Consider the following 23,653-nt stretch of genomic DNA (forward strand, 5'->3'; position numbering starts at 1 on the left):
GTCCCGCAAGTCCGAGGGGGTCACAATCCAACGGAGGGGACCCCGGGGGCGTGGCCGGGGCGCGGGTGGACGTCCCCCGCAGTGCTGAGCAAGAGGCGGCCGCGCTACGTACAGTCCGGCTTTAGCCTGGCCCAGGTGGCCCCAGAGGCTGGACCTGCCCCTTCTGCAGAGACCGTGGTGAACGTGAAGCACTTCCCAGGCCCGTGACACCAAACGCGGATCCCGTTACATGAGGGTGGCCATAGTTCCACGTAGGAGAGGCCTGGGCGAACCGTCGTTATCCCTCTTCTGAGTGAAAAGTTCAGCAGCATTTTCGCTTGTCTCTACTATCCCCTGTGAAAAGGGGAACCGGCTAAACCCTGCAGAGCAGCTGCTCTTCCCCCCCCCCCCGGCAACGTAAATCTCATCATGCCTGGCGCTAACCTGACGTTGAAATTGACGGTTGGATGGTTCAATGTTCAAAACCAGAAGACTCGCCCCAGGGTGCACTGGATGATCAGGGGCGTTCTGCACAGGAGTGGTTTGGCATCTTGGAGGAGAGAGTAAATAAGGCCCACTCTCTCTTCACTCAGTTCTTTAACTACCTCTTGTCTCTCCTGCTCCCGCCCCCCAAATGCCACTCTATGTACCCCATGGCCAATCCCAACCTATCATTCACCTTCGGGGCAGGAGAGAAGTGGGGATACCAATGCAGGCTGGGGCAATAACCACTTGTACAATGTAGTGATGCCTATAGACTTGTCATGCTGCCTGGACTTGTCCAGGAAACACATGTGCACTCACCTAGCTTGTGCTGTTTCAGCAGCTGAGTTGATAATAGAAATTTAGATTGCAAAGACTGCTTGAATTCACAAAAAAACAGCACATAGCTTTTTTTTTTTTTTAAACTGATTCGGACACATGCATTCTTGGGTTTCAGAGAACATTTAGAATGCACATTAACATTTATTTTTTTCATTATGAGAATAAAAAAACCCGAATCATTCAGCTTTTTGCTGCTTTCTTGCTGCTCTGGTTGGAGTACTAGCCTGCTATTCACACTGTTACTTTTGCCTCTTAATAATAATAGGAAGATCTCTGTACTAATTACCAGACCATTAAATGTTTCACTTAAAAAACAAAAATGGGATGGGTCATGTCAATTCAGAACATTGGCTATTAAATCCAGGATCTGGAAGCAGTGGCCTCTATTTGATTATTCAGTGAAGGAGAGAGTTTCTCTATTGCACCAACTCAGGAGCTAGTAAATTAGTACAATTGTCTGAAAAGGCAAAATTTCTTCCCAATTGTCAATTTACTCCCGCATCCAGATAATAAAAGGACATTTAAGGATCAGAACAAATTCCCTTCAGCTGAAATCTTAAATACATACCCCCTTGTACTCCCCAAAGTAGTGAAATTTGCCCAAAGGGTTGGGCCCTGGTACAGCAAACTCCCTTGCAAAAGAGTCACTAGTGCTAGCTCTATTCAACTAGTACTAAGCATTACGCAAGTCTTAGGGGCTACTTCATAATATTTTCCCCCCCATTCAAACTAAACTTTGACTGGTTTAATTTTAATTTCTTTCCCCATCTCCTTATGTTGCTCTGTCTGGTGATCCCTTGTGACTAACTGAAGAGGTAGTACTGATAGACCCTTCAACTAGTGGCCTCTATGTAGTCATCTTCACTAGAGGAAGGATCACGTTGTGGTAATGTTGGGGAGGCAGAGTTTAAAAATTTTGGAAGAAACACGTTCTCTTTTGGCACCACTACCCCTACACATGCACAAAAAGTAGTGGTGGTAGCGAGTGTGCAGTTTAGAACCTTACTTTTGTGAGTTGGGAGTAATGGGAGAAATACACTTGTGGGATTTGAATGAATCACAAACTGTTGCCTAGTGGTAACAATTATGAATATAATTTAAAAATCGTATCTAGAATCTCTTGAAATCATCTATGGACATTAATTTGCATGTAAGTGTTCTCTCCTTTTGTGTTATTTTGTATAGTGAGTGTACATGTTCAGTTTTGTGTTGTTATCCTTCAGATCATTGCCAACTAACTTTATTTTAAATTGTCTAGAAACATATAGCTCATGGCCTGGTCCCTGCTGCTACCATAGCTCCTAAACCTGCAGTTCCCCGCACCCCTCCCCCTCGTAGTCCAAACCCTTCTCCAGAAAGGCCCAGGTAGGTTTTAAAGTTACTTCTTTTTCCTCTCTTAAGTATCATTAGTTACAGTGGAATTACAATAATCAGTGTAGTAGAACTGCATGATTAGAATAATTGCATATTAATACTGTAGCTCTTTTATGTAAGCCTTTTCTCAAGCGGAATATATTTTCTGTATAGGACAATTTGTTTGTACTACTAAGATCTATATTATTCTCCCCTTCCCCCAAGCATTCTTAATACCAGAATAATGCCAAGGCCATATCCTGTAGCCTTTATGTACATGTAACTCCTTTTGAAATTACTAGGAATTGTTACATGCAGAAGGTCTACTTTGGACTATTTTTTGTCTAAGTGGAGCTTGTTATAAGAAGATAAGAATGGCCCTACTGGGTCAGACCAAAAGTCCATCTATCCCACTATCCTGTCTTCCGATGGTGGCCAGTGCCAGGTGCCCCAGAACGAATGAACAGAACAGGTAATCATCAAGTGATCCATCCCCTGTTGCTCATTCCCAGCTTCTGGCAAACATAATTCCTCTTAATTCCTATAATCAAGGATGAAATACAGGTATGAAAAGCACTGTAATTTCTTGACAATTCCAAAAGACATTTATTTTATGTTTTGACAAAAGTTAATGAATGTGTTATTCGAGTACAGTAACATTAAGTGGCGGTTGTTTGAGTTTCCATTTTCTTGTAGTTAGTCTAGCAATACAAAAAATCTGTTTCATGAAAACTGAGGCTCTGGATATTCAATATTTAATGAAGGCCAGCAGCATATCAAGCATTCTAAATGTAGATAAAGGTCCCTGACCCAGCAGCTTTAAGTTTAAGAATGTGATGCTGCTGCCTCCACACAGGCAAAATTCCCATTAGTTTGCTTACAGAGTGACTGCATTATCAGGCTCTAAATAAGAGCACCAGTACAAAAGAAAGCCCCAGTCCTGTAGTTGATCACATGCAGACAGGTAGGCAGCCTGACCCTGTGAACATGTGTACCTGAAAAAAGTTGAGTTGAGTTCATAGGGGCTACTCATATGTATGTTCGCAGGATCGGGCCATTTAATGTTAAATAAACCTTGAACCTTGCCTTTTACACAGGCAGATTGATTAAATAGCCTGATTTTTTTTGTTTTGTTTTAGGCCAAGTTCATGCCAAGCATAAGCAGTCAAAACTTCATAAATTTCAAATAAGTTGCTTACATTTGTGCTGTGTTTGGATGAGTAATTGATTGAAAAATTAAGTTTAATTATAAAATCTTTTTATTACCTGGCTAACCCAGGTAAAACCACTTTTATGGTTTATTAATTATTACCAAGAGTGCCCAGATTATGAAACACTTATTACTATATGTCTTTGCTTCATCACTAAAATAAAGTAGTTTTTGTGTAGTAAACAGCTATGATTATTTTGTTACTGGAGTTTTCAGTAACAGTGGTCAATAATGGGATATTAAAAGTTACTACAGAGAACTTTTTCCAGAGGGTCTGGCTAGAGAATCTTGCCCGCATGCTTGGGGTTCAGCTGATTGCCATATTTGGGGTTGGGAAGGAATTTTCCTCCAGGGTAGATTGGCAGAGGCCCTGGAGGTTTTTCGCCTTCCTCCGCAGCATGGAGCAGGGGTCGCTTGCTGGAGGATTCTCAGCGATTTGAAGTCTTTAAATCATGATTTGGGGACTTCGACAGCTGAGTCAAGGGAGAGAATTCTTCCAGAAGTGGGTGGGTCAGCTTTTGTGGCCCGCATCATGCGGGAAGTCAGACTAGATGATCATAATGGTCCCTTCTGACCTTAGAATCTATGAGTGTAATAGTACAATATTTTAAAATGGCAGATTTAAAAAAAAAAAAGAGAAGTCATGAGACAAGTTCATAGGGTTTTTATAACTGCTTTCAAAATTTGACATACCTAGAAGTTTTCTTTAAACTGCAAGCACTGATTGAAATGAGAGGTATATGATCAAGTAGTAGGTTTTTATTTGGGGAGAGGAATTTGTCATAAGGAGTGGAATAATCTTATTTTAAAAAAGATTATTGTTAAAGTAACTGCAAAAAAATGCAACCTCAGTTAAATCAGAATTTAGAAACCAAATTAAAATCTAAAAGAAAAAAATGTTGTATGACTAAATTAACACCAAACAGTTTATTAAAGAATTATGTAATTAAAAAAAATCACCCCTTCAACAGGTGCTCCTAAAATAGGTGTGAAAATAAGAAAATGAATAAAACATCCTTTGAGTTAGCAGTGCAGACCCATGGTACCATATAAATGTTATAAGAAGTTATTTTTCTGTTCCTTTCCATTTTTAGTCCCCTACTGTAGTCCACTTTCTCTCCTTTCTCTACATTTTCCCTCACTCCTGGTAGTTGTTCTTTAGTCTTCTTTCTGTGTCAGTCCCCATCTGTTTCCTTCCTGTGTCTAGTACAGGGGTCGGCAACCTCTGGCACGCGGCTCGCCAGAGTAAGTACCCTGGCGGGCTGGGCCAGTTTGTTTACCTGCCGCATTGGCAGGTTTGGCCGATCGCGGCTCCCACTGGTCATGGTTTGCCGTCCCAGACCTATGGAGGCAGTGGGAAGCCGCGGCCAGCACATCCTACGCCACTTCCCGCCGCCCCCGTTAGCCTGGGACGGCGAACCGCAGCCAGTGGGAGCCGCGATCGGCCAAACCTGCCAACACGGCAGGTAAACAAACTGGCCCAGCCCGCCAGGGTGCTTACCCTGGCAAGTCGCATGCCAGAGGTTGCTGACCCCTGGTCTAGTATGTTCTCAGTCAACTCCAATTCATTCTACCTTTTCTTGGGCCCTCAAGTTCTCTCTTTTTTTGTGATTTTATTGCACCTTTTTTACTCTGATTCCATTGTTTTTCCTCTCCACCTTCCTCATCCTTCTTCTCCTCACCCTTCAACTCCATCCCCCCAAAATACACTCCCCTCCCTTATCCCAGTTCACAGTCCTACAGCATTAGTTGCCAGCCTCAAAGTCAACAGCAGAAGCTGAGTAGGGAATATAGGCCCACAAACTACATGGCAGGACCTGGGGCACTCCTTACAACACATCACCTGGGGATGATACTGGGTACTGTGGAATGCTTGAGGCAGATTCTGCCCTCCGTTTCTTATGTGCAACTCCATGAAAGTAACTGAGATTTCTGTGCATGTGATGTAGGAAAGTGGGATATGGAACACATTTTACACAGAATTCTGCAGTGCCTAGTTATAGCTGAGTTTATGCCTTAACTATCTTTGTGGGCTGGTGGTTTAAATCAGTTCCCTTAATATTTTAAGATTTTTTTATTATATGATTGTTAAATCTTAAACTTTGTGCTATTGCCTAATTAGTGAAGGTACTTCACAAAAGGTACAGATACAAGTTTTGAGCCATAGAGAATACATCACAGTGTGTTTTATTTCACTGTTTTATTTTCCTTTCTTCTAGATCTGCCCTAGCAGCAGCTATTCTAGTGACAACTTTAACTGGGCGTACCATTGCTATTCCCCAGCCTCGTCAACGATCACTTTCTGAAAGTGATACCAGCTGTTTGGAACAAGAGTGTTTTATTGAGCCCTATGCCACAGTCACTGAGCTCAAACTGGGGTAATGTACACTTCCTGTTTTAGCACCTCACATTAGAAATAAAATCTGAAAGTGATATGGTGGTACTCATAATAATCCCTAGCACTTAAGTTACTCATTTAAACTTATCTTTTCCCTTCAAGGTCCTAGATTGAGTCCAGAGTGCCGACCCATTCCCTTTCCCCCATTTTCCGTTTCATGTATGGCAGTGTTATAACCACAGACTCCAGAGGGGAAAGACTGAATAGTGCAGCAAGGCATACCAGTAAAAATGTGCATATGAATGTTTGCCAACTCACTCCCATTGGCACAATTATTCTTAGGGAATCATCTGAGTTGCACATAAGGTAGTTCCCTTGACCCATACTATATTCTCCACAGACTACTCCATATGTAGAAATGGTAGACCTCTCTTTCTCTGTCCCCAGTCTGGCAGTCCCATAAAAATACATGGTTTCATGTGTCTAACTACCAGAGGCGGGGGATGCAAATACACCTCTACCCCAATAACGGTGTCCTTGGGAGCCAAAAAATCTTACCGCGTTATAGGTGAAACCGCATTATAGCGAACTTGCTTTGATCCACCGGAGTGCACAGTCCTGCCCTCCCGGAGCACCGCTTTACCGCGTTATATCCGAATTCATGTTATATCGGGTCACGTTATATCGGGATAGAGGTGTATCCAGTTTCACTAGCATAAACAAGAGTGTGAACAGCTGAAATTCTGACCCATTGTGTTTGCTGTTAAAGAAATTTAATTGTCTTTTTTGGGCATCTGCTGTTGCATCGGATATATATTTTCAGTGTGACCCTTTCAGCTTTACTAGCCTTTGTTCTTTGGAAAAGAACAACATTGTATTTTAAAGTGTTCTCCATTTGCAGGCCCAATTGGAAGCATGATGATAGTGAAAGATCTCCTGTGCAGTCGCTGGAAGTGTCAGGCAATCCTTGTAAAGATGAGGACATGGATACATATCTTTCAGAGACAGAAAAAGAGCCAGAGCACAACTATCAGGGTGCAGAGAAAAGAGAGGAAAGCTTCAGCAATGATGCTATTTATGCTGTTCCCTATAAAAATAAAAAGGTTGGTCACTTAGTTTCTTTTGCACATTTTAATACAAAATGTAAGAATCTGAATGTCTGAAAAAGGGTTCAGGAGTACTTGTGGCACCTTAGAGACTAACAAATTTATTAGAGCATAAGCTTTCGTGGACTACAGCCCACTTGGCTGTAGTCCACGAAAGCTTATGCTCTAATAAATTTGTTAGTCTCTAAGGTGCCACAAGTACTCCTGTTCTTCTTTTTGCGGATACAGACTAACACGGCTGTTACTCTGAAACTTGAAAAAGGGTTATTACACCTTTTTCTACTATTCATACACATTGTTTCCAGTTTGCATTTTTCATTCTTGCCTCATGCTTCACTTACCTCTGATTGGAGTTCTCCAAGTTAGTTTCATTCAAACATTCACAGTCACCCACTTTTCTGATGGTTTTGGGGTTTCTCTTATCAGAATGATTTAGAAGTTGCCAGGAAACAAATGTGGTATTTTGGCACCTTATTTTACATTTAATGAGGATGCATAATTGGCTGAGGAAAGCATGCAACCCTCAGTCCACATTTTGGAAGCAAAATTTTCCACAGAGGCTGCAGTCCAAGCTTATTTTACACCTGCAATTTGCAGGCAGAAATGACAGATTATAGGTATCTGTTAATGTGATATATAGCTGCAAATGTTTGTGGGCACAAATCAGATAGTAATTTAAACTGTGTCATTTGTACCTTCAGTTGTTTGCACTGGTAAGATTAGAAGCTCTTACTGAAAATTTGTCCCCAGAGTTTCACTGCTGGCTTATAAAGGTGTTCAATACACTGAGTATGAAACCTACACTGTAGACTGTGGAGAGGAATGGCGTGGAGAGCTCAAGTCATGTGAATTATAAACACTTTATAACTTCCAGAAATTGGAATAATGATTTGTATACATATAAACACACACACACACACACACACACACACACACACACAACTACATTAAAAGAACATCACTGGTGCAAAATCAACCACTCAGAAGCTAGGAATTGCCAGAATTAAGGTTGCCTGTGCAATCTGAATTCATCTGCCTTGTGCGCATGATGATACAGTTTTTAATTACATTACATACTCTCTTTTCCACAGGACCTTTACCTCATTTGAGGCACAGAATGAACAGTGATCATTTAATGAGCAGCTATTTACTGTTTTGTTTTATTTTTATTGTTCAATGTGTAGTCTTGGGCCCTATTTACTATATTGTATTCCAGGGTTTCTCAAACTTCATTTCACCGCGACCCCTTTCTGACCAAAAAAAAAAAAATTACTACACGACCCCGGGAAGGGGACCAAAGCCCGAGCCCTTCCACTCGGGGCGGGGAAGGGGGTCGAAGCCAAAGCCCGAGCCCTGCCCCCCTGAGGGCTTCAGCCCTTAGCGGGTGGGGGCTGTAACTAGCCCTGCCACCCAGGGCTGAAGCTCTCAGGCTTTGGCTTCAGCCCCAGGTGGTGGGGCTCAGACTTTTGGCTTCAGCCCCAGGCTCCAGCAAGTCTGACGACCCCATTAAAACAGGGATGTGACCCACTTTGGGGTCCCGATCCACAGTTTGAGAACTGCTGTGCTATTCAAATCTTGTGCTGAATTATTAGTTTCCTTATGGGCTTTTCTATGGAGCTCATCACTATATCCAAGTGCTTCTCAAACATTAATTTATCTTCACAACACCCCTGTGATGTGAAGGAGTAATATTATCCCCATTTTACAGATAAAGGGCTGAGGCACAAAGAGATTAAGGTCAAAAGCATCCACTAATTTTTGGTGCCCAATTTTCGATGTCTAGGACCTAAGTTTTCAGAGATCTTAGCATTATATAGTACTTTGTATGTTCAAAATACAGCTCCCATTGACTTCAGTTGCAGCTGTGAGCACCCAGCACTTCTGCAAACCAAACTTCAGGCTATCAAGGGAGATACCCAGAAAATGAGAGACACACAATTAATGACCAGCTGTGAAAAAATTGGTTAGTATGACTTGCCTGGCATCACACAGGAATTCTATGGCAGAGGCAGGGATAGACTTGAGTTCTCTGGCCCAGCATTCAGCTGCCTTAACCACGAGACCATCCTTATTCTTCCTGTATTCCCCTGCCTCCTTTCCTACTTGTGCAACAAATGAGGCAGGGATCTTGCAGTCAGCGACACTACCTTGATTCATCTGCAAAGCAGGTCTAGCTTGTGGACTGCAAGAGGCAAGGGTCCAGTGGAGAAAATAGTATTATGTGATTATGTCGTTAAAGACTGCATCATAATGTGTACAGACAAGGCCAAATTAAGGTTGCACTGGTAACCCCTAATTCTGGCATTTCTTAACTTTAGGTCTTAACTTAGCAATTTCAATCACATTCTTTCAACATAAGAAATTATACAAAAACTAGGTTTTTAAAAAAGAAACTCACATGGAAATCACATCATATTGATACCCAAACGGTTCATCAGCAGGGTTGCATCATTTAGCCCACCTCACAGACCTCTATCATTTGAGCTAACAGAGTAACTAATAGCAATAATAAGAGGTCATCCTCTCTGTGAACCAGTAATAGAGGGGGATGTGATACACTTTGGATTTCAGAGATGTGTGCTGACAGCATAGGAATGATGAGACTCTGAAATCTTGGATTCCATTGCAGGCCCTGAAGGGGAGTGGGCTCAAGTGATCACAGAACCTTCTGTCTGTCCCTGCCTTACCCTACAAACTTGACCCCTTCTACCTAAACCATTCCTATCGCCTTTCCACTCCCAGATTCCCCTTTGATGCTCCTTCACCATTCCCAGTCTCTCTCTCTCTCTCTCTCTCTCTCTTTCACCCCCCCCACACCCTTTGCCCCCCCTCATCCCAGCTCCTCATCCAATCTGTTTTGTCCCATCTTCCTGGCCTCCAGTAATCTGCCCCCTCTCTGGACTTCTCATTCAAATCTCAGGCTTGGTCCACACTGGGGCGGGGGATCAATCTAGGAAACGCAACTTCAGCTACGAGAATAGCGTAGCTGAAGTTGACGTTTCCTAGATCGAACTAAGTTTACTTACTGCGGGTCCACGTGGCACAGACAAGCTCCCCCGTCGACAGTGCTTCCTCCTCTCGGCAAGCAGGAGTTCCGCAGTCGACGGGGGAGCGCTTCTGGGATCGATTTATCGCGTCCAGATGAGACACGATAAATCGATCCCAGAAGATCAATCTCTACCCGCAGAATCAGGCGGGTAGTGTGGACCTAGTCTCTGTCCTGCACCTCGCTCCCTTGTCCCAGTTTCTTTGCCCGGCCAGTATCAGTTCTCTCCCCAACCCTCGCTCCTCATCAGATCTGTTTGAACCCCTCGATACTGCTTCCTAGGCCCAGTCTCTTTGTCCAGCTGTTCCCAGCCTCCCGAGTCCCCTCAGCTCCTCATTCAGTCTCAGTGTTCCCTTCCTCTCCAGCCATCTGGCTTTGAGTCTCTCCCCATCTCCTAGTCAGTCTCCTTGCCCAGCCCGTTTCAGCCTCTGTGTTTTGTCAACCTCAATCATCTCCCTCTACCCCATTGATGATGCTTATTTTTATGGGCCTGCCTATAGTTGGAGGGACAGTAAGGGTTGGTAGCATAGTTTTAGCCATTCAGGTCCTCAAATAGTAAATACCCACTAAGGACCTGTGATTGTTCCCAAGTTACATTAAATCAAATAGCTTCATAGAGCCTTTATTAACCAGCAGAAAAAATAAAGCATCCTACTCTGTTAAGGACACCATATATCCACAACTGGGAATTCTCAGCCCTAATCAAGGGTAAAGGTATCTGTCAAGACTTCCCTTAGCCAGATCCAAAATAAAAGGAGAAAGCAGTTTCCCACTCACTGTTTTCCCTACAGCAAATCACAGCTTTCTCCTGGGATCAAGATTTTCTGTACAGATGATTTTCCATGAGAGTTTTGGTCCAGTCCAGGAGCCTCCTCAACCTCTTTTTCTTCCTAGAAAGGAATAAGTCCATTTATTAATGCCTTCTATTTATTTCTTCCTGTTCTAATGAGCCCCAGCTGGAGGATCCACCCTTCATAACTGGAAGTTCTGGCAGTTTCTTTGGTGTGAGGAAAGCCCCTCTTTCATTTCCTCCACCTCAGGCTGTTAACCTGTTCCTTGCCTGATTGGATTTGGAGTCATTCCATCTTGGAAAAAAATAATTCTGTTTCTTGCAATATTCCTCAAGACGTAAGAGGAAATAACTTATCTTGCATATAAAGGTATTTCAGGGAGCGTAATGACCCGTAACAACAAAACTGCTACTTTTATTAATCAAAATATAAGCTAAACAATACATTTTGTTCCTAATATATTAGGATTGCCTGAATTTCTAGTAAATTTAAAACAATGTATGCATTGAATATTATTACTATGTCATCTCTAGCAACCAAGTGGCTCTTTTGTGCTCAGACATGTTAGGAATTGAAAATATATATGTTCAGCTGGAAAAGTTACAGATATCTGCTATAGAAGGAGTCTCTCATTCACCAACAAATGTAAAAAAAAAAATCTTCATTTTAATTGGAAAACTTGTTTGATTTACACATTAGACCCCATTTCCTGATTCTGCTTTCAGACCTGTTTTACACTAGTCCGTCCCCATTGATGTAAGTGGAATTAATCCTGAATGACAATAGTATAACAGAAATAGGAATCAGTTCCATCACCTTAGCTTTATGTAAATGTTGACATTTTATGTAAATTTCATAATTCAAGAAAGTCTTGACTCCTGCACCAAAGGATACATTCACTGGCCTTACTTCAGTTACAAAAAGATAACTGATATAATCGTGGCCATAAGGTGGAGCTGTTTCTATATTTCATGTTTTATTATGACAAAATATAGGGTGAAATCAAGTTTAAAATAAAAGAATTGCAGTTTCAAAGTAGTTTTCAATATTTTTACATTTATTTGAAATATATTTCCTGGAAGGGACACTGTGATGGCTGGTTGGCATGAAAGTTGATCTACCAGCTTTTTATTGATGCACAAAGATAGTTAAAATCTACAAAACAGCATACTGGCGAAATTGCACATCAAAAACCTACATAATGATTAGAAATAACATACCCCACTTCTTTAACTTGTCCAACTGAGTGAACATAGTACCTATTTGCTTATTATTTACTAAGATATATTAAGAGCATCCTTCCAAGCTCTATGCACATATACAAATAAAAGGATAAATAAAACCAAAACCTCAGTCACCCAAAGTCACTTAATGATGTAGCACATTTTAATACCACACTTAGCTCATTTAATAAGTTAAGTCTTAATGCAACCACCACCACTAAATAATAATTTGCACTCAACCATTCCCAACCGCATACTTCAACCCACTCCTCCCTGAAAAGCCTGGGAAAATAGATGAGTGTCTGCAGCAGTCCCTGAAGGCCAAATAATCTGGCCTTTGTCAGAGTAGGTGGGAGGCGAGTTAGAGTCAAAGGGCCATCATAGATATGGAGCTGTTAGATTGAGTGTCTTTGCAGATGATCAGTGTGCTTCAGTATTACCTAGAGATACAAGATGGTCCCTCTGGTAGTCTGAGCCCAAACCATTGAGTGTTTTACAAGTAACAGAACACTTCAAATTCTATCTGGAAACTAGTTGGAAGCCAGTACAGAGAGCGAGACAGGGACAGAGATGGAGTCCATCACAACTTGGCTGGAATGGACTATGGATAACCTTTGCCAGTCTTTGCTAACCTAAGGACTTTCAGATTCTTTTTGCTGCCTGCTGTCTCTGGAAATACTTACTGGGAGCTGAAGGGGTACAGTACAAGCCTCCCATGGGAGTCTGGCTTGGTTGGATCTGCTGCAGGGAGCCATGGAGAAAGACAGGGTTTGCTGGTGCCTAAAGGCCCAGTCTTGGAGGTTAGGGGCCTGCCTGTGCAGAACCATGTGGGTTCTCAGGGCCTGGCACACTAAAGGGATCACTTCCACGGGACTGGTTACAAGCTGGGCATTCACCAGATCCTGTGGATCTGTGACAACATGCCTAGAGACTGAGAGATTTTGAATCATACAGCAGTTATCAGAAAGACCCCGCATCTTTGATTCCAGTAGATTTTTCCATGTTGTGGATTTGGATTGTCTGCCTATGAGAGAGAGCGAGAGAGCAGTTTAACATTTCTAGGGCACACGTAAAGTGCAATTTGGAGCTTTGTGCCAAAATGATATTAATTAACAGACAGAAAGAAAAGTAACAGAGTAGATGAGAAGCAGGAAAATGCTATGTCTGAAAGGAAGCAAAAAATACTCTTAGGTGAAGCAGAGAGAGGGTAGTCAGTGAAAGGGCAGAGGAAAAGAAAAGAGAAAGGGAGAGAGAAGTGTATGGGATGCTGGTATGTAGTTGACAGGTAAAACAGCTCAGACAATACAATCTTAAGGTATATTATATTCTTGCTTCCCTAAATATGCACACAGTAATTTTATTGAACAGATTGAGATATATTGTATACATGTTTTATGTATAATCAGTGAGTTTAGATACTGTATGTAACAAGTGAAAGGTAAGGTGCTTTTACAGACTTAACTGGGCAAAATAGAGGGACCATTACCTTGCTGTGAGCTAAGAAAATACCATAATTCCTTATCTACTGCTAATTACTGTTAAGATTTTCATGGATGTAAAGCTAAAGGAAAAAAAAGTGGAAAATATGAACTTAAGACACTTCCTTGCAACGATCATTCTAAGGACTGGTGTGAGCATTAATGCTATAAATGTGTTGCATGCACTTGTGTGCCTGCAAATGTGCATGGATTGTTTTTAAGATGTTCTCTGAATTTCTATAATACAGTTACTTCTCTGTGATATTTTCATCCAGGTAAAGCTTCCAGTATCTTCTAGTGTTGATCTTGATGAGAATAAAATTTCATCCCATGAAGCTGCATTTCCGATTTTAGTAGACCAGTCAAATATACAAGTGGAAGGTAAACAAACATACTTTTAAAGTGATTTTTTCTACTTTTTAACCTCCCAGGGTAACTACTAACTGTGGTATGCAACCTATTGCTTAAATCAGCCTCAGTACCAGATGACTGGAGGATCGCTAATGTAATGCCTATTTTAAAAAAGTCCCCAGAGGAGATCCTGGCAACTACAGGCCTAACTTCCATGCCAGGCAAATTGTTTAAACTATAGTAAAGAACAAAATTATCAAACACACTGATAAACACAGTGTGTTGGGGAAGAGTCAATAGCTCTTTTGTAAAGAGAAATCATGCCTCACCAATCTATTAGAATTCTTTGGCCAGTCAGCAAAGATGGACCAGGGTGATCCAGTCTATATAGTATACTTGGACATTCAGAAAGTCTTTGAGACAAAGTCCCTCATCAAAGGCTCTGAAACAAATTTAGCAGTCATGTGATAAGAGGGAAGGTCCTCTCAGGCTCAGTAACTGGTAAAAAGATAGGAAACAAGGGGTAGGAATAAATGGTCAGTTTTCATAATGGAGAGAAGTAAGTAGTGGGGTCCCCCAAGGATTTATACTGGGACTTGTGCTGTTCAGTCTATTCATAAATGATCTGGAAAAAAAGGTGAACAGTGAGGTGGCAAAATTTGAGGACAATATAGAATTATTCACAATATTTAAGTCCAAAACTGACTGTGACGTTACAAAGGGATCTTGCTAAACTGGGTGACAAAATGGCAGATAAAATTCAGTGTTGATAAATGCAAAATAAATATAGTCCCAACTGTACATAGAAAATGATGGGATCTAAATTAGTTATTACTACTCATGAAAGAAATCTTGGAGTCATGGTAGATAGTTCTCTGAAAACATCTGCTCAATGTGCAGGAGCAATCAAAAAAGCTAACAACGTTAGGAGCCATTAGGAAAGGGCTTGATGATAAGACAGAAAATATCATAATGCCACTATATAAATCCAACACCTTGAATATTGTGTGCAATTCTGGTCGCCTCATCTCAAAAAATATATATATTAGAATTGGAAAAGGTGCAGAGAATTACAACAAAAATGATTACAGGTGTGGAACAGCTTTGAGTAGAGATTAAAAAGATTGGGACTGTTCATCTTTCAAAATAGATGACTAAGCAGGGATATGATAGAAGTCTATACAATCATGAATGGTGTGGAGAAAGTGAATAGGGAAGTGTTATTTACCACTTCACCTATCACAAGAACTAGGGGTCACCTGAGGAAATTAATAGGCGGCAAGTTTAAAAAAAAAAACCCATAAGGAAGTACTTCTTCAAACAGTGCAGTCAACCTGTGGAACTCATTGCCATGGGATGTTGTGAAGGCCAAAAGTATAACTGGGTTCAAAAAAGAATTAGACAACTTCATGGAAGATAGGTCCATCAATGGCTATTAGCAAAGATTGTCAGGGACGCAACTCCATGCTCTGGGTGTCCCTAAACCTCCAACTGCCAGAAGCTGGAACTGGATGGCAGGGGATGATCATTCAAAATTGCCCCATTGTGTTCATTCCCTCTGAAGCATCTGGCACTGACCAGAGACAGGAGTCGTGTGTTCAGCAGTAATAGGAAAGAGCTACCAGAGTTTAATTTTCTCTTGCTCCTAGTGCAGAAAAAATAAGATTTTGATGTAAGTTTTATGTTTTTCTGTGGGTGCAGAATCAAAAGCAGTATTAGTTTGGAGGTCAGGACTGATAACACACAAAATGTATTTTGCAGTAGTTTGTATTCCATTGTTGCTTTATGATAGAACAAAAATTAATGTCAAGAGGTTCTTTGTATTTGCATTTCTTACAAGAAAATATATTTCTAGTTATAAAATGGGTGTTGGAAGATATATGTCTAATACTGAAGTTTGTGTCTACAGTAGCATTATGTGTACATTCTCCCTATCGTACATAAGGAATTCCCATATATAGAAGTTATATGCAGGAATGAGAGGTAAAATAATCTTCTCTACACTTGAAACTGAAGCAGTTTTAACTAGTATATACCAAACATGTTCCATTTTCATTTGATACCTTTTTGTTCAATGTTCCCGTTTAGCAACTTATAAAATAAGTTTTCTGGGGGAATTTAAGTGCTTAGGAAGAGAAGGGACTAACAGCACTTTCTTGAGCTAGCCATAGTGTTGTCAATTGATATGCAAATTTCTCTATTCATCTGTGCCAGTGCACCTGAACCTTTTCTTACCATCACCCTATTGCCATGGAAAATAGGAGAAGGCTAATAATTTAAAATAATAATTTATAAAGTTCTCCCATCTCCATACTTGTTTTCATCTCTGTCCTGAAATGGTATTTGAAGTCTCCAAATGTTTATGCATAAATAATCCACTATACCACCTTCCCCTTAACTTTGCTTTCATTATACTCTGTGCCCTGACCCTCTTTTTGCTTATTCCTGTCCTATTCATGTGTCTGTGTCATGCCAAGTGACATTTGGTATAAAAAAAAACTTAAATAAAATTTAGCTGTAATTTGTGATTTTCTACTAAAGTTACTACAAAATAAATGAGTCGTAATCTAAGCCAGGCCTAAAATACAAAAGACTTGTGAATTAAAATATTTGGCAAATGTATTTTAAAGATAGTTGTGAGAGAAGGAATTTTAGTTATTAATAAGTGGGCTTAAGAGTGACTTTTTATAGCACTTAGAGACATCATCTAGTTAAAAAAATAACATTTCTGTCTCACAATATTTTAGCTGCTATTGTTAAAACAAATTCCTAAAATTATACCTTGAAAAGATTAGAGGAAAACATCTTTTTTTTTTTTTTTTCAAGTTGTTTGCTGTACATGTTTGGCAGTACTTTGTGTACAGTCATTTTCACCATTTACTCCATTCTAGTCCATTTTCTCTGTCTGAGTATTCAACATGAAGAGAGAAGACATTTTTAAAATAAGTAAATGTGACTGTAAAAACTTCAAGAAGTGGCAGAGAAATTCATAGGCTAGTGTAATACTTGAGGCTACTCTTAAGTCTTATTTTTAAATTGACTAGATTTCTAGTTGCAAGTTTTCATTTAACAGTGTTGTTCCTATATTCCTCTCCAGTGATTTAAAACTGCCCAGTTTTGAACTAGGTTAATCAATTCCCATCCTGCTTTTGAGGGAGTAGCTCACGCATTTAGCCTAGAACCAAACACTACAGAACACTAAAAATTCTGGAGTACTAGGGAAGATTTAGCATATATACTAGATCAGTTAAAATGAATTGAACTCTCTCCCAACGTATTTTCATTATCTTTGTACAGGTCTGTCTCATCTTACACTTGGATTACGTTCCGCGGTCAGCGCGTAAAGCGAAAACCGTGTATAGTCAAAATTACATTGAGTGTAATGGCGGGTGGAATCGCCCGCACTACAGGAACAGTATTTAAATTTATTTATTTATTTTGCCGACCGCGTAAAGCTGAATTCACGCATGTTAAATGCGCGTAAGATGTGACAGACCTGTAATTGTATTCTTTGCTTTCAAAATTTATAATACAGTTATCATAACCTCTTAGAGCTTAAAATAAAAATTTAGCTTTTCTTTCAATATAAACATATTATGCTGCCCTTCAGGGGATCTCAGTTCAGGTTTTCAGGTTGGTCCCACTCTTCTTGGACTGTCAGAGTTGGGGGTATCATTGGGGCAGCACGTTTAGAGTATCTAGCTGATGGAAAAAGAGAGTGCACTCAAGCAATGGCTTGCCTTTTTTCAGTCAATTCAAGAAGCAGCCTGTTAAGTCTCCTGATTCTGATAAGGGACTCCTACTTTTTTCCCCACAATCTCATATTCTGAGTTCTCCAGATCTGCAGCTCCAAGTGGTCACGAGGTGCTGTGTCTCTTCTACTCGGCTGGCATGTCTGTCCTATAAACTTAAGTTGACCTATGTTAGGTCGACTTACAGCCACCGCAGTAATTGCTGCAGTTGTTCATGTCCACATTGCCCTTCTTCTGTCGTTGCGTGCGTCCTCACCAGGAGTGCTTCCGCTGACTTAAGAGGGGTCACGTGGGGGGCTGAGAGCCAGGGCTCTCAGCAACGTGCGCAGCTCCCTGCCGAGAGCCCAGCTGTCCCCCTGGGCTCTCAGCTCCCCACCGGGAGCATGGCAGTTGACTGGACTCTGGGTGCAAAACTCCTCACCGGGTGCAGCCATGCTCCTAATGGGGAGCTGAGAAGCCTGGTGCAGCTGCCCTGTTCCCGGCAGGGAGCAGAGAGCCCGGGGGGCAGCCAAGCTCCTGGCGGGGAGATCTGCGCCTAGAGTCCAGTCGGCTGCCATGCTCCTGTTGGAGAGCCGAGAGTCCAGGAGGCAGCCCGGATTGGAGCCGGGAGCCTGGGTGGCAGCCCAGGTTGGAGCTGAGACCAGGTAGCAGCCCAGCTGGAGACCTGAGAGCCGGTATTCTTGTCAATTTCACAGCTCCAGCCAAGCATGACAGCCAATAGATATAAGTAACACAGTGTCTACAGAGACACTGCATCACCCTAACTACACCAACTTAAGCCCTGTGCCTCTTGTGGAGGTGGAGTTGTTATGTCGGTGTAGTAGGGCACTTACATCAGCGGGAGCAAGCCTGTAGCACATATACTGACATTGGGTGCCTTACATCCACCTAACACTGTAGTGTAGATCAGGCCTTAGCATAGCTTATCTGTCTGAGGCTAGGTCTACACTGGGGGTGGGGGAAGGGGTTGACCTAAGATACACAACTTCAGCTACGCTATAATGAAGTCGGCGTATCTTAGGTCGATTTACCATCGTGAGGACGGCGGTGAGTCGACCGCTGCCACTCCCCCGTTGACTCCGCTTCCGCCTCTCACCGCGATGGAGTTCCGGAGTCGACGGCAGAGCGATTGGGGATCGATTTTATCGCGTTCTGATAGATCGATCACTACCCGCCGATTCGGCGGGTAGTGTAGACATACCCTTAGGTACTTACAGAGACCTATTACTATTGTATCTATGGCCCTCACAATCTTATTTAGTCTCAGAATCTTAGACTGTCACAGAATTGTATTGGCCCTGATCAGAGTAGCAGTAAAATCAATGCCCAGTGAAATCAATAGGTGTGTAGTGGGTTAGCAGTGGGCCCTTCCCCTCTGGGTCAGTGGGAGGCCACTCCACCTCACTACATTAATGGGCGTTGCCTACAGTCAGGGAATTAGAATTCCAGTGTGGAGTGGACTCAGGCAGGGCTTGTCTACACTATCAAATTTTGTTGACAAAACTTATGTCAAGTATCAGAGGGGTAGCCGTGTTAATCTGAATCTGTAAAAAGCAACAGAGGGTCCTGTGGCACCTTTGAGACTAACAAGTATTGGGAGCATAAGCTTTCGTGGGTAAGAACCTCACTTCTTGCATCTGAAGAAGTGAGGTTCTTACCCACGAAAGCTTATGCTCCCAATACTTCTGTTAGTCTCAAAGGTGCCACAGGACCCTCTAAAACTTATGTCGACACCCAAAAGTCGACAAAACAAAAATCGCCAAAGGGTGTTCACACTTGCTCCCTCTTTTGACAGATCATGTCCACACTGGGGACACCATAATTGAAAGGGTGAGCAATGCACTGTGAGTATGTATCCCACAGTGCAGTGTTGTGGGAAGGAAGAGCTGATCGCTGCACATCTTGGGATTCTCTCCCAGTTCTCCCACAGCCCTCTCAGCTGCCAAGAGCAGCATCATGAGTAGCTCTGTGAGCTCTCTGTGCTGAGGAATGGCAAAGCAGCACAGCAGTTTGTCCCCCTCTCCCTGCAGCAGCAGTCTGCCTGCTGCTGTGTTCCTAGTGCAGGGCAAAACAGGAGCATTCCAATGATTTGCTCTTTGTTTGTTCCCCAAACGGAGCAGCACACAGCTACTTCCTGGAGCTTTAAAAAGGTGAAGGGCACATGCCTGCAGGGCAGCAGAGGTAAAAACACTGAGCAGAGCAATCAGGGCAGGCATTGTGGGATACTGGCGGGAGCCAGGTCTGTGGACAAAACAATCAGCAGTGTCTACACAGGCTCTTTGTCGACAATAAAGGGAGGGGAAAAGACAAAAGTCTCTCTTGGGGTGGAAGTTTTTTGTCACCAAAACTGGGCATTTTTCGCAACAAAAGTCCCATTGTAGTGTGCACGCTCTTGCTGTTTTGGCGACAAAATGCAGTTTTGGCAACAAAACTTGCCAGTGTAGACAAGCCCTCAGTTTAAGGAGATCCGGCTTTCAGGCCGGGCAGGCTATAAGCCATCTGTATGCTCTGGCAGCAATAAACAGTCTAGAGCTCAGGCCCTTAGGCAGGGCAGAGCAGCAAAGGTTTAGGGCTTGGGCCCTTAGGTAGGGCAGAGCAGCAAACAGTCTAGAGGCTTCTGGCCCTCAGGCAGGGCAGGACAATGAGCAGTCTGTGAACTCTGACCCCCAAGTAGGGGCAGGGCAAATAAGAAGTAAATAGTGTGAGAGCCCCAGCCCTCAGTCAGGGCATGGCACTAAATGGTCTATGGCTCTGGCTCTGGCTCTCAGTCTCGGTAGAACAATACCGAGTCTAGGGGCCCAGACCCTCAGGCAGAGGGGGCATCAAACAGAGTAGGGGGCTCTGGCCTGCAGTCAGGGCAGAACAGTAAGAAGAGTCTAGGGGACCTGGCTTTCAGCTAGGGTGGGGCACCAAACAATTAGGGAGCTCAGAAGAGGGTTTCTCTGACCCCTGAGGTGGAGCAGAGCATTGGGCAGTCTATTGCCTGATGTCTTGGGTCTGGTAGACTGCAGACAATTGGAGGTATCTTGGCCTATTGTGGGGAGACTGCCACCCAAGCCCACCCAACTCCACTGGGTCCTAGACCAGGGTGTTAACAGTGGCAGAGTGTTCTACCACTGGGTCAGCAGGGAATCCAGCAGCAACACATTGACCACATTTCAGGCAGCAATGCGGCCAGACTGGAGTTGACTGTCCCTGGGCCACTTCCTCCCCTCCCCTCGGGGTGTACCTGGATCTGTGGGTGTTCTCCATCTCTTCAGGACAGGTAGTCAGCAGCAGTCCCAGCAATTCCTTGGTGTCTCAGTCAGCTGGCTTCTCCAGCAGCTCTGCCAGTCCTCAGCGTGGCAGGGCTCCCCTTTGATCTCCAGGCTTGGAAGGGGGCAGAATGCATCCGTCTCCTCCAGAGTCTACAGCTCAACTAAGCTCCAGGACCCGCCCTTTATACTTCCTGTCCTGCCTTTTGACTTCCGGTGGGAGGGGCGGGCACAGCCTGGCTCCACCCACCCAAGCTCAGAGAGTGGTCCCTCCCCCTCTGGCTCAGTGGGAGGCCACTCCGCCTCACTACAGAGTATTTCATTTGTGCTTTGGATGAGGTCCTAAAAGAATAGAAAGATAAGCTAGAGGAGGACAGCAATAAAACTTGATTTCTCCCACATTTCTCTCTCTGCATTATTAGCTAAAATAAACACATCATATCAATATTATAGTAAAATGTCTGGATTATAATGGAAGAGGAGTTAATTTATCTAATCTGTGCACTCATTTGGGAATATTTATGGACTTGTAAAGATTTTTGTTTTGAATTGATTCAAAGACCATCTATTTTTTTTCCTTAACAGAAGATGAACCGCCTGTTTTGAATTTAAAGGTAAGAGTATGGTGAAGGGAATTATTACAATGCATTTTGAAAAAAAGTGTCTTCAGGGGTTGATTAAGAATTGATCTGATGAAAGTTACTTTGTTGTCACCAGGGAGCCTTTTACAACTGACCTACAGGTTAATGAAGATAATCATTTATTTTAAAAGATCCCAAAGCACATTATATGGGTCTCTATAAAGGGACCACTTCACCCTTTAGTGAAATGCAACCAGTGTTGAGGTGAAGCACAGCAGCAACGCAGGATGCAGAAACACTACATAACAGATTCACACAAGCACTAAGAAAGAAATAAGTGAAAATGCAAGGGGAATTTAGGGAGGTAGCATATAAAAACAAGAGACATATGTAAGTGGTAAAGTTCAGAATCTGTTCCAAGCTTCACCAAAGTTAAGGGGATTTGGTGTTCCTGAGCTAGAATTTGGCCAGGATACTGGATTTAACACTTCCTACTCTTGTTAAAAGTAATGTAGGCTCAGTGTCCCATAATTACCTTGCTGGGACTTTGGTTTAGTACCAGTGGAAGAAAAGACTGCCCCATCAAGCCTCCAATTTAATCATTTCTTCTTTGGGTGCTTGTCCATATATATTCCACTGTTGGGTGCACATACACCCAGTGCACTTGAGATGGATTCTTTTGGTCAGCAGTGTCATTGGCGGTTACGATTGTGCTTTGAATGTCCGCATGTCTCCAACTGAGTGCACAAACGATGGGGCAACCCCAGCCACCTTTTATTCCCTTCTCACTACCACTGGCTACAAGTCAGAATTGGCTGTGTCCAAGTTTCTTCATTCACTGTGCTGACTATTCTTTGCTATGTAAATATAAATATAGGTGCTTAGCAGTTAACCAGTCATTAGTGCTACAGAGTTTTGATAGTGTTCCTTTCTTTCTTTTAGAAGGAAATTCACTCCTTTGTTTACCTGGGAGTTAGGCCCTGTTGTGGGGTACATCATTATGACTGAACACAAATCTCCGGGTTTTAAAAATTGTCCTTCATATTAGGCTGTAATGCCTCTCAATGATGAGCACACCATTTGTTGATTGTGTCTGGGTGAGAGGCACATTACAAAAAGATGTGCTCTCTGTAAATTATTAAGAACCCAAGGAGCTAGGAAGTCTTATCTGAAAATGCTCTGGCTGAAAAGGTCAGTGCATCCTGGGACAGTGTCAGGAGTAAGGCCCTGCAGCTATGCCTGCTCAATCTTCCATCAGCCTACCGAGTCAGCCAGGCTGCCTGATGGACTGCCCTGCTTGACTGACTGAGGAACCTAGCAAGCTGGTTCTTAAGCCAGCAGTAGTTCACTGGCTGTTCAACACACGTCTGTGGATTCTCTGCCTCTCTCTGTTTGCCTCATTCCAAGACCTGCTCCTCCACTGCTTGAGCCTAGACCTTGCCCTGCCCCCAACCTCACTTCAGCCTAGACCTGCAGTGACATTCCCCAGGGTACAATCTGGACTGCTGAATAGCTGCATCTCCTGAGTTTTCCAACCTGGGATACCTTTTACACTGCTTTATTGGTGAACAGCCACCCCTGGCCAGTTAACACACAGCCTCCAGCATGTAACTTGCTCCCAGCTGCCCAGTATTGAGTGTTACTAGCTAGCCACTCATGAATTACACTGCAGAAGAACAGCAGCAGATTTTCTAGTCCCCAGACTTTCCACCAGAAACGTGCATCTTGTATTGTCCAGCACCCTACTGAACAATGCAAGCTCATATAAAGTGTGTTATTTCATCAATGGAAAACGATATGCACCAGCTATTATAACAAATTGAGTTTCCCAATCCGAACAAACTGGTTTGATAAAACAGTGAAACACGTTTATTAAATACAGAAAGAAAAGAAAGATTTTAAGGACTACAAGTAATGATTGATCAGGATTGGTTACAACAGAAATAAAAGATAAAATGTGAGCTAAATGCCTAATTTAACAATCTAAGTATATTTAAAAGCAAAAAGTAAGCTTACAGCAGTCTTTATTGGCTGAAAAGCCTTTTAGACAGGACTTCCCATCCCCCAAGTTCAGTTCTTTAAGAGTTGTTGATGTCACGAGCAGAGATGGAGGACAGTGAGGTCAAGCATTTTTCTCCCCTCTTTATAATTCAATTTGTTGTGCTAGAAACATCCTGGCTGAGTCCTGGTGACAAACAGTGCCTTTTAGATGTGAGGTTTGAACTGTTATTCCCGTGCCAGAGAATGGTCGCATAACTAAGTGATAGCCCACTTGACTTTAATACCTGTCTGGGGATGCCAGTGTGTCTTTGTCTCTAAAGAATTGGTTTGGGCCTGCCTTTCTAAATCTGGAATGTGTTACAGCA

The 23,653-nt window shown here is 42.6% G+C and overlaps 1 protein-coding gene across 3 annotated transcripts in view; it reads left to right on the forward strand.

Moving 5' to 3' along the window:
* The window catches only part of CEP89 (centrosomal protein 89), a 125,619-nt gene that overhangs the window by 118 nt on the left and 101,848 nt on the right, over nt 1-23,653 (forward strand). For 2 of the 3 annotated variants that reach the window (XM_054048649.1, XM_054048648.1), the window contains exons 2-6: nt 2,063-2,169; nt 5,587-5,745; nt 6,607-6,808; nt 13,625-13,730; nt 21,292-21,320. In XM_054048649.1, coding sequence (XP_053904624.1) covers nt 2,063-2,169; nt 5,587-5,745; nt 6,607-6,808; nt 13,625-13,730; nt 21,292-21,320 — 603 coding nt within the window. Of the gene's footprint in view, nt 1,955-2,062; nt 2,170-5,586; nt 5,746-6,606; nt 6,809-13,624; nt 13,731-21,291; nt 21,321-23,653 lie in introns of all 3 variants that reach the window. The other variant, XM_054048647.1, reaches the window with a different exon arrangement.

Source organism: Malaclemys terrapin, chromosome 14 (genome assembly GCF_027887155.1).
Source record: "Malaclemys terrapin pileata isolate rMalTer1 chromosome 14, rMalTer1.hap1, whole genome shotgun sequence".
Classification (NCBI taxonomy): Eukaryota; Metazoa; Chordata; order Testudines; family Emydidae; genus Malaclemys; species Malaclemys terrapin.